General features: G+C 45.2%; 1 protein-coding gene across 3 annotated transcripts in view; it reads left to right on the top strand.

Annotated features, from left to right (window-relative positions):
* The window catches only part of npm1b (nucleophosmin 1b), a 31735-nt gene extending 18270 nt beyond the window's left edge, over window positions 1-13465 (top strand). For all 3 annotated transcript variants that reach the window (XM_048263407.1, XM_048263408.1, XM_048263406.1), the window contains 3 exons: window positions 7842-7940; window positions 9276-9350; window positions 11438-13465. In XM_048263407.1, coding sequence (XP_048119364.1) covers window positions 7842-7940; window positions 9276-9350; window positions 11438-11491 — 228 coding nt within the window. In that variant the 3' untranslated portion in view covers window positions 11492-13465. The remainder of the gene's footprint in view (window positions 1-7841; window positions 7941-9275; window positions 9351-11437) is intronic.
* Window positions 13466-15709: the final 2244 nt, after the last annotated feature.

Genomic DNA, 15709 nt, shown 5'->3' with positions numbered 1-15709 from the left:
GACCACATATGTTGACATTCATGGCAAAATTCAAACGGGACCAGAAAATAATTATTTTCTTACATTCACTTGCATTAACGATTTTTCAACCTAGAGGTCCAACGGGGTTAGCGGAAGGGGCGGGACTTAACAGCTCTATAGGGAGAATAGCCAAAAAATCCTTCTTCTCGACAAATGCCTTAATCACTGTTAGGGCTTTGACTCCGAACTTCGTTATTCGAATATAATTCGATTATTTTAAAAATTAAAGATATTCGAACGAATTTTAGGGATCTCTTGATATTCGAATCTGTAGCCTATGGAGATAATTGTTTGTAAATGTATTTGGTTGTAAACGTTGTTTTCAATTCAGATTCCAAAGTTTTTTCACGCCTGGTGAAGTAAAATCGCGAGCTCATTAGCAAGGCTATTATTGGTCATCCGGGCTCCTGTAGGTGACGTTGGCATTCTGGCTGGTTCACGCTTAGTGAGCTCCCACATAGACATAATAGACACTTTTATTTTAAACTTAACCTTCCTCAGTTATCGATCAAAGCAAACAGGGAAAAGAAATGGCAACACAATCATGAAAAACACTCAAATAAATAAATGTGCAGATAAGTCTGAATGAAAAGCAGCACTGGTTGAAGCCTGGAAATATTGTAAATAAAGTAACGTTAGCTTAATTTGCTAGTTTATCATAGTCTAGCACTACTGGTTAGACTGTTCAGTTTCCCCACGTGTGTTTAAGTTTTAAATGAATACTTTTTCTCCTTGGGACAGGCCCGTTTGAGTCTTGGAATACTTTTCCATTTGCATCGCATTTAGCAGTCAATTTGAATGCAACAGTTGAACAAATTCCTGCAGCGTGCTAATGATGCTAACTGGATTTAATAGCAATTTAGCCAGTCGTCTTGCACGATTAATGTTTGGATTACATGTGCATGCTGAGGAAGGATGCGCCTGTTGAGAGGGAGAGAGAGAGAGAGAGAGAGAGAGTGCACAGGGCAAGGAGAGTGTGTTGAGGTAGGCCTACTTCTATCGCCTACTCTGGTAGAGTTTGACATACTACAATGCAAGATATATTTAGCCTATTTATTTATGGACAACGTAAGGCAGGAGGTGTGTGTTGCTTTTAATTATGAATGTTCTATCGAACTTATTTTTTATTGATATCGATTACATGTCTATTGCGATACATATCGCTAACGTTTTATCGCCCAGCCCTATGGTCAATAATAACAATTTTAACACACGCATAAATAATCAGCCTTTCGTGCACGTAATCTATTGACATTGACTGATACACTGCCCTCTGGTGGACAGAACATAAAGAACTTAAGTTTGATACCAATAGCGGTCTTACTGAAGACAAAGAATGTCTAATAAGGGGAGAACTGCCACTCTCGGAAAACTTCCGGTTTCTGAACTGGTTACAGTTCCTCCTGTGGTTCCACATGAGGGTGCTCGTCCACGAGTGCAGAATGCATGGAGGTCTATGGAGCTGTAGCCCTCAAAATCCACTTTTCTCGGGTTATAATTTTTTTTCAAGTAATTTGAATATTGTATTCGAAAGGGGAGGTAAAGAAAATCACTTAATTGTTCTAAAAAGCCTTTCAAACGTGTCAATGACGTCATTCATTAGCACAATGCTGGCGTGTTATGGGCAACAACGACCCAACCTGTAAGAAATCAAAAGGACATAAGTACTCGTTCATTTAACTTTTGACCTATAACCCATGTTGAAGTTATACAAATTACAATCAAATCTGAGATTTGTCAGCGACAATCAGGTGAAAGAGACAAATTTAGCCGTCTAGCTCCATTGACTCCCATTCATTCTGCACTCATGGCGATCGCCCCCAGTGGAACTCTGGTGGAACTGCAACCAAAATTCGGTACAATGGGACTTAATACGGAGTGGCCAGGCTCTCCGTAGACGGGCTCTGCTGAAGACATTTAATGGTTCAAATATTATTAATACATATTCGAATATATTCGAATTTTAATATTAATAAACAAACAAACTTTGAATATGATTTTTGGGCAAAAGTCAAAGCCCTAATCACTGTTTTCTTTTTGTTTGTTTTTTTGAAGTTGTGTTATCAATAAATTGTACAAGAGACGGCATAGAGAAATCTAAACATCTAGCTTTTTGTCGTGACAAAATCAACTTAAGCGCTGTCAGGTGACGTGAATACCTAGGCACCATCATTCATCTGTCCATCATCGTGTCAAGCCTGCCCAGGTGATTTGATTCATGCAAACAGCTGTGGTTCCGGCTTGTCAGTAGAGGGACTCCACACTGAATTTCCCGAACTCAAATTTTGTGGGCGGGGTAAAGCCTTTGTTGGTAGAATGGTATATTAATATCGGTTGAGTCATTGAATTTGTGTTATCTGAGCCAGACATAACGAGGGGAATTTTGGTATGTGCTTAGATGACTAGCACACGTGTCACTCCTTTGATCCAAGTCCAACACATCAGTTCATATGCCTTAAAATATTTAAACTGCTGGCAATAAATTGTTATTGCGAAAGATGCCATGTTGAATTGATGATGGCTCATCACATTTCAAGCATCCAATGTTTTATCATAGCCGTGAACTTTACAATTGTCAGCATATACAGACCTAGTAAACATGCCTGAAAGCAAGATGCATAGTATATGTATTCATGAAGACTGCAGTGCAAAGGTCAATAGAGAGGCTAGCAATAATGCCTACTGTCATTGTCCTGAGGAAAGTGATTGGTCAATTTAGGAAGTGGGTGGATAATGTTATGCTGTCACACTATGCAGAGATTAGTTCAGACATGCCTGTCAGACATTGAAAACCAAAAAAAGAACGATAAAATGCCTGAAATGGCCACTTTTTTGATCAGACACACCCAAATGAGGCACACATCTCAGTGTATATGTGTGTGTGTGTATGTGTGTCTGAGAGAGAGAGAGAGAAGAGACATCACCTAGATGAGTGCCCCCCCCCCCCCACTACACCTCTGTCAGTAGCGTGCCAGTAGAGCTCTTAACCTGCCCGTGGATCCACAACTATTCCATGAATTTGGTAAGAAATTGCGTGGGCCGAAGGGAGTGTGCCTTAATTGTAGTTACGGTCTCCAGGACAACAGGAGCTACCACAGGGGGTAGAGATGGGCCTAAGCCTCACCCCTGTTTAGATAATCACGCTTGACCCCCCTTCAGTTTAGGTTTAAACTTAAGACCTCTCTCACCCACCTTCCCGTTAAAGCTGGGACACCACAGTTTTGCCCCCCCTCTGAGTATCACACTGCAGTCATGTGCATTCATACAGTATTGCACTATTCATAAAGTACAGGCATTTGTTTGAACTATTTTCTCTCTTTTCTTTGTATCTCTACACAGTCTCCACAGTGGTGCTTAAAACTGTGGATCTCTTAGAAATGCATAAATATATTCTTAAATAAATAGAGATATGCAGATGTATGCCCTAAGAAAAGCTGAGTATCAAACAGATGAAGTTACCTATTCCTCAATGGATGAAATAAACCATTATTTAATTGCCAAAATGTCATTTGGTGGACTTTCAGTACTTTTGTGGTCAGAATTGTCTTTTTTAAGCCGTCCAACCTTCCTTCGCCAAGGAAGTCAGACAGTCTTCTACAAAAACATTTGGCCCAATGCAGAATCCATATTTCTGTCAACGGTAGCAGGATGCCTTGGTCCTGAGGCAGAAAACCAGTTAAAAACCATCATATTATTATAGCCTTGTTTTATTGTTGGGGTGGGGAGCTTTTGTTGGAAGGTTTCTTGTTGTTTTCACCTAAATCAATGATTCTCAATTAATATAAATTATTCCTATTTTGAACCCATCCATCAAACAAAACCATAAATTCTCTGATTCCTCTAGTTGGACTACAACTTTAGACAACGCAATGTCCTTAGAGAGAAATTACTGTTTTGATACATGGGAATATACATATTGATACATATGCATAGCAATCTGTGTTCCGTTTTTTATTGATACAGGATCGATGGCACTCCATTACTGATAGAACTATACATTTTACATGTTGGCAATTCTGCTGTAATTGTGCAGTAAAATGTCAGGATATCTGTCTCTGAAGTGAACATCAAATAACATGAAGCACACAAGGCCATTTATTAAAACATTATATGTTTTGAAATGACTGTGTTAAAGCCTGGATTTGAATCAAACAGAAATCGGATGGCATAACTATATTACTTTCTCTCTCTCTCTCTCTCTCTCTCTTTTTTTCTCTCCTTTCTGTCTCTCGTGCACACACACACGTATCACACACACATACACAGAGCACAGACCTGCACACCTACCTGCTGCTTTTTTTCCCCCTCAGGTTGAATGTGCAAACAACATACACACCCCACTTCTTGGTGCACAAATGACAATTCACTTGACCCAGTGATGCCAGGCCATGTTAGTATGTTATTAGACACAGGAGCACTTGTCGTGAGGAGAACTATTTACCTAATGTGTGTGAAGAAGCCTGGGGCTTTGTGTGTGTGTGTGTGTGTGTGTCTGTGTGTGTGTGTGTGAGAGAGAGAGAGCGCCACTGTGCTTGTGTGTGTGCACACGAGCAGGGCTAATTCCCTAATTACTGCATTTAGACTTAACAGTAGTGGTTAAAAAAAAAAAAAAAGAAGTTAGGTGTGTGAAATGGGATTACGCTCCTTCCAGTCACACACACACACACACACACAGAGACACAGAGAAGCTCAATCCCCCCTCTGTGACATGATGGTGAAAGACTCTTTCCTAATATTCTCAGCATCCCTCCACCCCACCCCTTCCCCTAAAGCCCCCTAAAGCCCTCACCTCTTACCCCTGCCCCCTCCCATTTGCCCCGGCCCCTCCTCAGCTTCCTGCTGGCACCTCGCCTCATGACCCGCGTGTGTGTTTGATGTGTGTGAAGCCCCCAGGACGGAGGAAGCGGCTTCATGTTCAGGTGGCTGGTGATTATGGGATGTCAAATGCAGTCCTCCCCTATCTCTCTCTCTCTCTCTCTTCTTCTTCTTTTTCACTCTTTCTCTCCCTCTCTTTCTCACTTTCTTTTCGCTCTCTTTCCCTCTCTCCTTTTCTTTCTCTCCCTCTCTTTTTACCTCTGTCCCCTCTCTTTCTCTCTCTCCCTCTCATTTCCCTGCAGGTGAGGTGGCTGTAAAGTTGTTAGCCTCCCAGACCCAAAGGTCACCTTGTAACGCATAAATCTCAGCTTGTGTCATGTGATTGACAGCTCTACTTCAACATCCTTAATGCCTAAAAGCAGAGGGATTTCAAATGAATTGTCTGGTCTGGGAATTAAAATTTGGCCTTTGTTTGTTGGTGGTGGGGGTTGATAGGTGAAGGACAACTACAGTATGGCTCCTACAATACAATGGCAGGAAGAGTCCTTCATGTCATAGAGGGCAAGTCGAAGTGGCATGGCCGAGGGTGTGTTAAAAGAGCGTATCGGAGCCGGGCGATTACATCAAATGATGGCGTGCAAGTGATTAAGTCCTGTGTCCTGTGGCATCTGTAATCAGTGTCTGGTGCAGATTAAAAAGCTCGCTGTGCGCTGTCTGTTTATCAGCTGTCTCAGGCCCACAGCTGTCCTCCGCTCCAGAAAGACGCCCAGTAATAATAAATACACAGGACAGCACTCGCTGGCGCGCTGCCAGCAGCATGTGTGCTCTCTTAGCCTGAGAGGTGTGTGTGTGTGCGTGTGCATGCGTGCGTGTGTGTGTATGTGTGTGTGTGTATGTGTGTGTCCTTTAATTTGATACCTTTTGATGTCTGAGATGAACGCCAATTTCTGAAGGAGAGAGAGAGAGAGGGGATTATTGCATTCTCAAGGACTAAATGGAAGAGGTCTATGCCAGCCCCTCTCCTTTTTTTCTCTTTTTTGTGTGTCAGTTGTTTTGTGTTTTTATGGTGACTTGAAACATCTATTTAGTGTTTTTTTTCCTCTTTCTTTTCTGCACAGCATACTTCTTTGTGACTTGAACCATTTGCCCTAATGCTCTTTACCAAACCTTTTCCTTTTTGCTGCTTTAATAGAACCAAAATCCGCTGTAATTGTGAGGTGGCTTGGCTCTCGTGAGAGCGGTCAATAGAGCCACCCCGGCAATGTACGGTCCACCAGTACACACTCCCAAGCACAGGTGCGAAAAAGGACATCTGTTGTCTTGTAGGAGGATTATGCAGGAAAGGGCACACACACTGGAGCCATTACGCTTCATTTTTCCCATGTGGAGCATGTTAACATAGTGAAATGTTAGGGTCTCCCATTCTTCCCAACGACCTGCGAAAATCCCACTGTCGGTCCCCTTGTTCTCTTCCTGTAACCGTCCCTCCGTCTCTCTGTCTGTCTGTTTGTCTCTCTTTCCATGTGTCCCTCTCTGTGTCTCTGTTCCCCCATCTCTGTCTCTCTTCCTTTCTGTCTGTATTTCTCTCTTTCCTTCTCCCTCTCTCTCTCTTCTCTTTCTCTCTCTCTCTCCCCCTTTCCCTCTTTCTCTCTCTTTCTCCCCCCTCTCTCCCTCTCTCCTTCTCTCTCTTCCCCCCCCCTCTTTCTCCCTCTCTCCCTCCCTCTCTCTCTCTCTGTTAACAACGTGGCTCAGTCATCAATGAAACCCTGCAATCACAATGGATTCCAGGCTGGTGTGCGTGTAGGGACAGGCCGCTGCTTGTGTAACGCATAGCGCCGGTGCCGGCACAGGGCTTGTGTGTGTGTTTGCATGTGTGTGTGTGTGTGACGTGTGTTGTTGTTTTTGTTTTTGTTGTTGACACACCTGTGCCCACCATGCCCAGTGACGCAGCGGCCTCTCTTCTGCCGCCACGCTCTCACAGACCTTAGACCCGCTCAGAGCTGCCCTGGGTCACCCACGATTCTTACATTCATTTTCTTTTTTCATTTTTATCCAAAGTGGAGTGGATTCTCCAGTAATGTTTCTCTCCTCTATTGGAGTAATGTCTGTTGAGAGAGTCACCATTTCCTCTCTGTGGGCTTGATGAAGTCTGCAGACTGATTATGTGTGTTGTTTTATTGGGTAGTATAACCAGCCTTGAAGCTCTTAAGGTGCATTGATATCCCTTACATAATCTAGTCCACTGTGGATTAATAATGCCACCCATTTTTGGTTTTAGACTCTTGAAACGCACCGCCCCCCCTCCTTCCATTATCACCTGGCAAACCAGTCCTCCTTCCTCTCCCTGTTGCTTAGTGCAGTGAGGAGTTTGGGCTTGCCCTCACCTGCGCAGCGACTGCAAAAGCATCTTTTGCAGCCCACCAGATTGGCTCCAAATGGTACCAAAGGTGGCGTCATTTGGAGGAAGAATCTACGTTTCTGTTTTCCAACTATCTTGGTCATGTTAGGCAAACTGGCCCACACACACACACACACACACACACACACACATACATACACATACACACACACCCACATACGTATATACATACAATAAACTGGCCCTCCTGTCTGCAGGCTAAATAGGTCATCTCTCTGCTGCTCCCATCCTGGTCGACACTCACATGCTGATGACTGTACACACACACACTATCACACACCCACACACACCTACATACGTATACATACAATAAACTGCAGTAAATGACGGTGCGTGTGTGTAAGGTATTAGAGGTGAGTTACGATGCTTTTGGGTGCCTTTGATGCTCACACACACATGCAGTAAACTGTGTGTGTGTGTGTGTGTAATATATGAGAGATGAGTTACAATGCTTTTGCTGTCATTGGTGCCTACAGTACACATAGACTTACACATAATCACACATCCCTCTACCCACACGCACACCTCCATCCATCCATTGACCCTGTTCTAATGAGTTACGATGCTTTGGCTGTCGTTGGTGCAGGCGCCGGGAGGAGGCAAAGATAAGACAGGGCCCAGCACATCCTCCAAGGGCCTCAGTCTGGCCGACGTCAAGAGCAAGCTGACCGCTGCCGTCAAAGAGGTGAGGCCCCTGCTACAGCATCAGCGCCTCTTCTTTATATGTGTCCAGGAACACTGAAGTGTCTGGGCTCAGGCTCGCCTTATACTAGCGCTTTATGAATAAATAGCCACTTTACATGGACGCTTTAAATCCTATTAGAAACAGAATAACGGCTCAATCAAAAATTATCATATAAACACCTCAATCGGAATAAAAATGTCTGATTCCGATCAGAATTTTAATCGGAATGAAAGAGGTGGTGTAGTTTGTTCCTATTCCGATTGAGCAACCATGTATATGGTCAATCGGATTGCCTGCTGTATCTTCTCAAGGAAAAGTAGGCATCAACCTCTATTTCGATTAAAGACTCTAAAGCGCTTGAGAGCACCTAATCGGAATAGAATGCACCCCATGTAAACAAACAGCACAAATTTGTAATTTTGAATCGGAATGACAAAAAAACTGTCCATGTAAACGTGGCTAATGAATAAATAAACCTTTACCTCTACTATTCCCCTCACAAAACCAGCACCTAAGCTTACTGTGGTTCTCACAGTGTTTTCATTCAATTTCAGGATTACTCTTACACACAATATTTGTGCTTGTTTATATTTATGTATTTATATTAATGTAGCAATATATCTATTTTTATGTTTCTTTCTCTCGCTCTCACTCTTTCTCTCCACACATGAACACACACACAGTTTTATTGTATCTGATTGAATCATCATTATATTGGGTCCATCAGGACTCCTTCCCTGAGGTTTGTGGGTGTGTGTGTGAGCGAGAGAGCGAGAGAGAGAGAGAGCGAGATAGCAAGAGAGCAGGCATAGGGGCAGCCGTGTGTTGGAGCGCTGTTAGAACCACACGCCCCGGAGCTGTTATCCCGGGCAGCCATTACGTCAGGCCAGAGGATTAGATTGCCTTCCTGACTCGGGCACATCACTTCCTCCATTGATTGACCGCACACGTTGATCGTCACATTCTTCTTGCGCCGCCGGGCCCCACGCCCGTCAAACGTGCGCCCTGATAATTGTCCTGCTGTTGGGGAAGGATTTATTGACTAAGCGTATTCTAATGGTACACAAGTCTTAGCAGAGAGGGAGGGGGGGGATTTGCTGGTTGACTAAACCATAGATGCTCTTGGCAATTAGCAAGGACGTGAGTGTCCTCCCAGCCAGATGCATGTGATTATGTGGAAAGACGATGTTAATGCATAATTTAACGCCACGGCCAATGACCCGACCCCCCTGGCCGGCGGCCTGTCTCTCCAGCGCGGTCTGTGAGCACGTGGGCTCGACCGGTCCGGGTGACCAGCGCCACTCTCACTGTTTTTCCTCCTCCTCCTCCTACCAGGGCAAATCCCTCCCAAAGACGGAGCAGAAGTTTGAGAATTACGCCAAATTTTCCTTCAGGATCACAGATAAGCAAGTGAGTATTAATCGTTCTTATCAAGAATTTGTTTTGCGGGTTATTACCTCCACCAAGATCTCAATGTTCTTCTTGGATGGAAGAATCTACCCATCCGTGTCTACTGGGACATGGCGATGCAGGAATGCACACTGAGCTGGCCGTTCTGCTGGCCTCACACTGAGGTTGGGTGGACTGGAGAGAGAGTTGGGCTATCCCAGTCCAACAGCCCTCTTTCTCTCTCTCCCTCCCTCCCTCTCTCTGTCTGTCTCTGTCTCCTGTGTATGTGAGAGAGAGAGAGTGAGTCAGCTTGTTAGTGCGTAATATTGTGTTATGTGTGTTATTGTGTGTGTGTGAGTGAATGAGTGAGTAAGTGTGTATGTGATAGAGTGTGTTTGTGTGTCTGAGAGAGACAGAGAGAGAGACGGGGGGGAGGGAGTGTGTGTGTGTGCGTGTGCACGGCTACAGGCTGTAGTAAAGAGCTGGCCGTGAAAGTGGACTGTGAAACATGGCCGTGCTGCTGGCCAGAGGTTCTTTGTGAGGTGAAGGCGGTGGGTGGCGCTGCAGTGCAGTTGTAGGTGGGGTTGGCGTAGAGTAGAGGGGAGCTGGGTGGAGCTGCCAAGGCAAACCTCTCCCCTCCTGATTTACGGGCGCAAAGTGTCTCTTGTTGCTCTAATGAGGGGACTGGTGGTATGCGTACGGTACCGGGCGCTCTGGGAAGGGTCAAGGACACACTGGACCGGCTGGACTCTTCATCCGTACGGATCCAGAGATGAGACGGGTCACAATACTGCCCTCCTTTCAACACTGCTCACTCCAAGGCTGCATGCAATTCATAACTCTGCAGAATCATATTCTGTCTCACTTTCTGTTCGCCAAAACTGACTTTGAAATGAAATCACGTTGCAATATACACTGGCACAGAGTGATACGTGATGGTGCACACATCTCTTGATGGGAACACTCCAGGTATGTATGGAGTGTTCAGGTTCACGATGTTGGCCAATGCTTTTACGGTGCAGGCGACTTTGATGAGTGGCTTGCCATACAGCATGGGACAGGACAAAGGCAGAGAAGGAAAATGGCTGTGTCTTTTGGTCTTAGACGTAGACATACCGTAAAGCAGGAAGAGTGATGGCCAGTATTTACGGAGGAATCTCGGTATAAACCGAAGCAGCCTTCTCCAAATAGGAATGCTCGGGTCAAATGAGCAAAATCCCTCTTTTAAAAAGCTGCTTGCACTAAGCCTCTCATTAGTTTGCTCTAGCAGTTGAAAATGATTTAGCGTGTGTGTGCATGTGCGTGTGTATGTGTGAGTGTGTGTGTGAGTGTGTGTGTGTGTGTGTGTGTGTGTGTGTGTGTGTAGGCTGGTGCTTCCTATCTAACATTCAGTCCATGTGCATGTGTTTCCTCCTCTGGATGTGTGTTTGTGTGTGTGTGTTAAAAAGTTAAAAGTTAAAAACATCACACTTTGCCCAGTTTTTTGTGTGTGCTGAGGTGGCGTGCAGTGGTCACTTTTGCAGGTGAGCGTGTGTTTCCCTGCCGGGGTCTGTTTTTGTTGATCATAGTGCAGAGAAGGGAGGAGAAAAAAACATCTCTGGAACCACTTTGGTCCAAAAACTAAGCAGAGACGTAAGACATGTTTCTGTCAGGCCCAAGCACTAGTCATACATTCTGGTATGTACAATTAGACCCCCTCCCCTGCCGCCTTTCCTCCCTCCCTCCCTCTCTCTCTCTGTCTTTCTCTGTCTCTCTCTCTCCCTCTTTCTCTCTGTCTCTCTTGCTCTCTATCTGTCTCCCTCTCTGTTTCTCTCTCTCTACCCTTCATCCCTTCTTCCCTACCTCCACCCAACTTGCCTTTCACTGTTCCTCAGGCAACAAGCAATGTGGATCTTTTTAACCCAACTGACTCATACATCTCTAATTATAAAGCATCCTAATGACCTTCTGCATTTCAGTCGCTCTTCCTGTCTTCCTCTGACTCACTCTTTTGTCCCTCTCCCTCTCTCTCCCCTCCCTCTCTCTCTCTCTCTCTCTCTTTCTTTCTCTCTCTCCACCCCTCCCTACCCCATCCCCCTGCTATCTCTCATTCTTTCGTCTTTTTTCAGGTGGTGAAAGACCTCTGGAAGTTCTTACAGACGCTGAAACCGGATAAAAAATAATTATCCGCTGTGCCGCCGTTGCCCTGTCATTTACTGTAACTGTCCCACCCCGTGCGATTCTATGTCCCTCAACGCTCTACGAAGACCTGGACAGAGGTGTGTGTCCTCACTCAGCAATGTGTGATAGGCTCACACACCACACCACGACTTCTGACTCTCACTAGTCTCATACCGTCCACTGCGTGAGTTATTGACAGTGCAAGGAATCAGTGGACGTGAAGTAGCCACATAATCTGGATTATTGCTGTTACATGGACGCTTTCAAGACAGTCGCTTAGGATCCCAAACCCTAATCTTTGAGTCTGACTCTGCCCCCTAAAGTGCTGTGTAAGGAATTAATAACGATACAAAATCTTATTGCTACAGTACTGAAACTGTAATAGTGGGGGGAAAACACTGCTCTTTTTTTAAAAAAAAGTTAATTTAGAGTAACAGGATTAAGATGAAATGTATTTCTTTATTTTGTTTCTTTATTTCTGCTATTGGATTTGGTTAACCTAAGTAGTGTATAGGCTAATGTTCCAGCTTTCAAGTGTATTTTTGTATGTGCTGCTTTGGCAGCAAACTCATTACCGCAGACAATTGCTTACTGTAACTGGCATAACTCCTTGCACTTACCACAGAGTAGAAAAAAAAGACTTCACACCCTAAGTGGAAGTGTGGGCTCTATGAAGAAACATGTGATGGCTGATTTAATTCTTTGACAGTGCAAGGGTAAGAAACGTACCAGGTCTATTTCTGTCAGTTTGATACAATCTTCAAATCCCTCTGGCTGATATTGCGCAGTCACTGTGCAAAATGATCCCTGTGAGTGTGTTTATAGTCAACAGGTTTTCCGTCCTCTGAATAGACATAGATATTATTGTCTAGCAATAGACAGCTAATTAGGTAGAGCCTTTGTAGTTCCAAAAACAAATCCAGAATATTCCTTTTAGCAAATGGTCTAGACCCCCCTCCTCCCCCCTCCCCAACCCCTTTCCCTTTCCCACTCACACACCTGTGAAAAACTTTCGCAATGGCAGCTTTGGCAGGGCCAGTTGTGAGGTCCATCCCTCTGCACCTAAAGGTTCCGTCTCCCAGTGAAGATTCCGTCTTTGTTTGAGCCAAGGGTTCCGTCTGGCCCTGCCGATTCCGTCTGACTTCACTTCCAGGCCATTCCCAATCCCATTCCTGTTCCCGTCCCCTCAGGCTCACCCCAGCAGCTCCGAGACGCACAACCCTGAGCAGCTGGAGCACTTTTAATGCGTCGGCCAGAGAATGGCACGTGGCCAGGGAGTGCTGACATGGGGAAAGACCCCTCTCATAACTCACATCCAACGCAAAAGGGCTCCGCTGAAACCAAGCAGAGGGTGCAGAGTTGAAAAGAAAACAAAAAACAGCTTCTCATCTGGTTTGGCCATGTACAACAGTTTGGGTTTATTGTGAAAGCTTGTGTTAATTCTGGGCTTTTGGAAGATTTTTTTTTGTTGTAACATTTGCTTGGAATATGTCATTTTCTGTTGCTTCATTTTTGCTTTAACAAGCATTTTTGCTTTTGATTGCTTTTGATAAATTTGTCATGGTAAAGGGACAGTGAAATGATATAATGATGATGCTTGTGTTTATGTTGTTGTTTGTTTTGTCATTTGTTTTGACTTTCAACTCTGTTATACATCAGTTCAGGAATCAGTTTGATCAGTTTGATACCTAACAATAGGTTTATAGAATAGAATATGATCTTGTCAAGGTATACTTTTCCCCTGAAATGTCCTGCAATGGTTAAATGTGACTTAGATGTACCTGCTGAAGTTGAAGCCACCCCAGCCCTTCTGGAAATATCTAAGCAATCACAGTGTCCACTCTCTCTGGACATCCCAAAGGGGGAGGATTGGGAATGCTGGTTGTCTTGTTAATGCTTGGCTTGTTCCGCAAACATTTTTTTTTTTTTTAAAGTAAATAATTTCAGTATACATAAATAAAAGGTAATGATTCTGATTGGCTTTTCTTCTTTTTTAAAGTGTGTGTGAATTGACGCGTTTGTCACAAAGGTTCTTTTCATTAGGGGAAAAAGGCCATTTGGCAGCACAGGCGACTCTTAGAGAGCAGTCATATGTTGAACACATCACTCAGCCTCCCAACAGTAACCCCATTCACGATTTTGATGGATCCGTATAGCGTCGTAGATTACTTCCTTAATGTGCTTTGATTGCTATAACAGGTAGATGGCTAAACATGTGCTCTCTCTCTCTCTCTTTTGACTAGCATTTGTAGCGTGCATTTGACCTTAAGACACATTGCATAACCAATGGCTGCAAAGCTGGTGTCTGGCCACTGTAATAACATGATCTGTCATCCCAGTGTTTACATTAACATGGGTGGAAACAATTTGTAGATTTTAAGTCTGGAGAATCAATTGACAGTTGATTGCCTCACCCGAACTCGAGTTCACAGGGCTTGCTAATAATAATCAACCAAATGTTCTAGCAAGGAAGAGCAAGCAGTCTTGCATTTTTTAGCAAAACAAAGGTCATATTGACTGTTTTTTTCAGTCCGGAAAGTAGCCGAAAAGTGAGCTGTGGGCATGGTGTCATTCACCACATGGTGGCGATAATGAGTAGCACTTTATGATTTAATAAGCGCCATAGTCCCATTTGTGGTGCAGAGCAGCCCATTAATTAACCACTACCTGGAATCACATCCCCTTCACCCCAGTCCACCGCACAGCAACTCCCCTCCCTCCAGCCCAGTCTCCCAAGCAGCGCTGCCCATCACGTCTGGTAACCAGGAAGTCCTGGCAGGCCACAGGAGGCTGGAGGCAGAGTGACGCAGCCGTGCGCGCTTGGTGGCTGGGGCTAGCAGGCAGTGTGGAAATCCCCCGCGCTCCGCTGGTGAGGAGAATTCCAGGCTGGGGCTAGACTCCCGTCGCTCCAGGGCCAGAAGAAAGAAAGAGAGAGAGGTGAGGGATGAAGGGAAGGGGAGGGAGGGGAAATGTCGACTTGGAAGCATTAGACTTGAATGCCAGCCCAGACAATGAAAGTTAATGGTAAATGTCCTCTTGTGCGTAAGCTCTGCTGATCAAATGACCAGTGCTTAGGCGGCTTTATTGTTGAATTGTTTGATCACTAACAGCTCTTGTGCTGACAGTCTGTGTGTTTAAGTGCTTGTGTGTGTCTGTGACTGGTGACTGGTAGGAAATGTTTCAGGACATGTTCTTGCCTCCTCAGCATTGTTCCCGTGTCATCGCAGCTCTTGGGGATGTGGACAGGTGTTTGCCTGTGCGTGAAGGTGAAGACGGTGGCACCAGCTTCCAAGAGAGAAAGCCTTCCCTTCTACTTCCTCCCATTTGAGCTTGCTCTGGAGCCCCTAGTGCCAGTGGAGACCGGTGGCGTGCGCCGGGGACCGTGCATGCTGCCCGCTGACCAGGGCAATGTGCGAAATGTGAGCTATGTGAGCTGCTCAGGACAGGGACACGTGGACTCCCGAAACGCGGAAATCACCGCCGCCTGGAGAGGTCTTCGCATGCATTCGACACAGTGCCTCTCTCACACAGACACGGGCACCCTCCGCTCATCCCCTCAACCCCACCCCGCTCCTCCCAAGAGGAGCGCTCTGACATCTGCCCCTATCTCTCTCCCTCCAGCATGGGCTGGACTGGAAGGGTGTGCGGGGTGAAAGTCGATTGCGGTTTTCAGTGAACAAAAGGTGCTTTGGAGTGCCTATGACCACAGCGTAAGGAGTGTTGACCACAATCACCTGCCCGAGGTGTTGAAAGAAGGTGTGGAAGTGGTGCTGAACCACACCACTGCATATTTTACCGAGGGAGACCTCAAGAGTTGTCTTCACTGTGTTGTGTCCCTGTGTGCACAGGACTTATTGGTTTGAATGGTTGAGGCAGAGGCAGGGATTGGAAAGCCATCACCGGCTTTTAGGTTTGAACGCGACTTGAACCCCCTTGTCTTTTTTTCCCCTCAGTGAGACGGCCCTTTGTCCCTATGTGGATTCCAATGCAATAGTTAGCATACTACTCTCATACTTCAGGCATTCATTTTTTTTTCCATTCCCAGGGTAGGGATTATGCAATCTTTTCCCTTCTTAGGCGCTCGCTGCTACCTGGAGGACAAGAGCAAGAGGGAAAGAAAGAAAGAAAAAGAGAGAGAGAGGGGGGTGAGCAACCTGGCTCTAGTAGCAGAAGGAACAATTAAGGAGCTAGCAGTGGCCAATCTATACACCGTTCCAGGC

The sequence above is a fragment of the Alosa alosa genome, chromosome 14, assembly GCF_017589495.1.
Source record: "Alosa alosa isolate M-15738 ecotype Scorff River chromosome 14, AALO_Geno_1.1, whole genome shotgun sequence".
NCBI lineage: Eukaryota > Metazoa > Chordata > Actinopteri > Clupeiformes > Clupeidae > Alosa > Alosa alosa.
The sequence above is the reverse complement of the archived record's forward strand: the minus strand, read 5'-3'. Positions and strand labels throughout refer to the sequence as shown.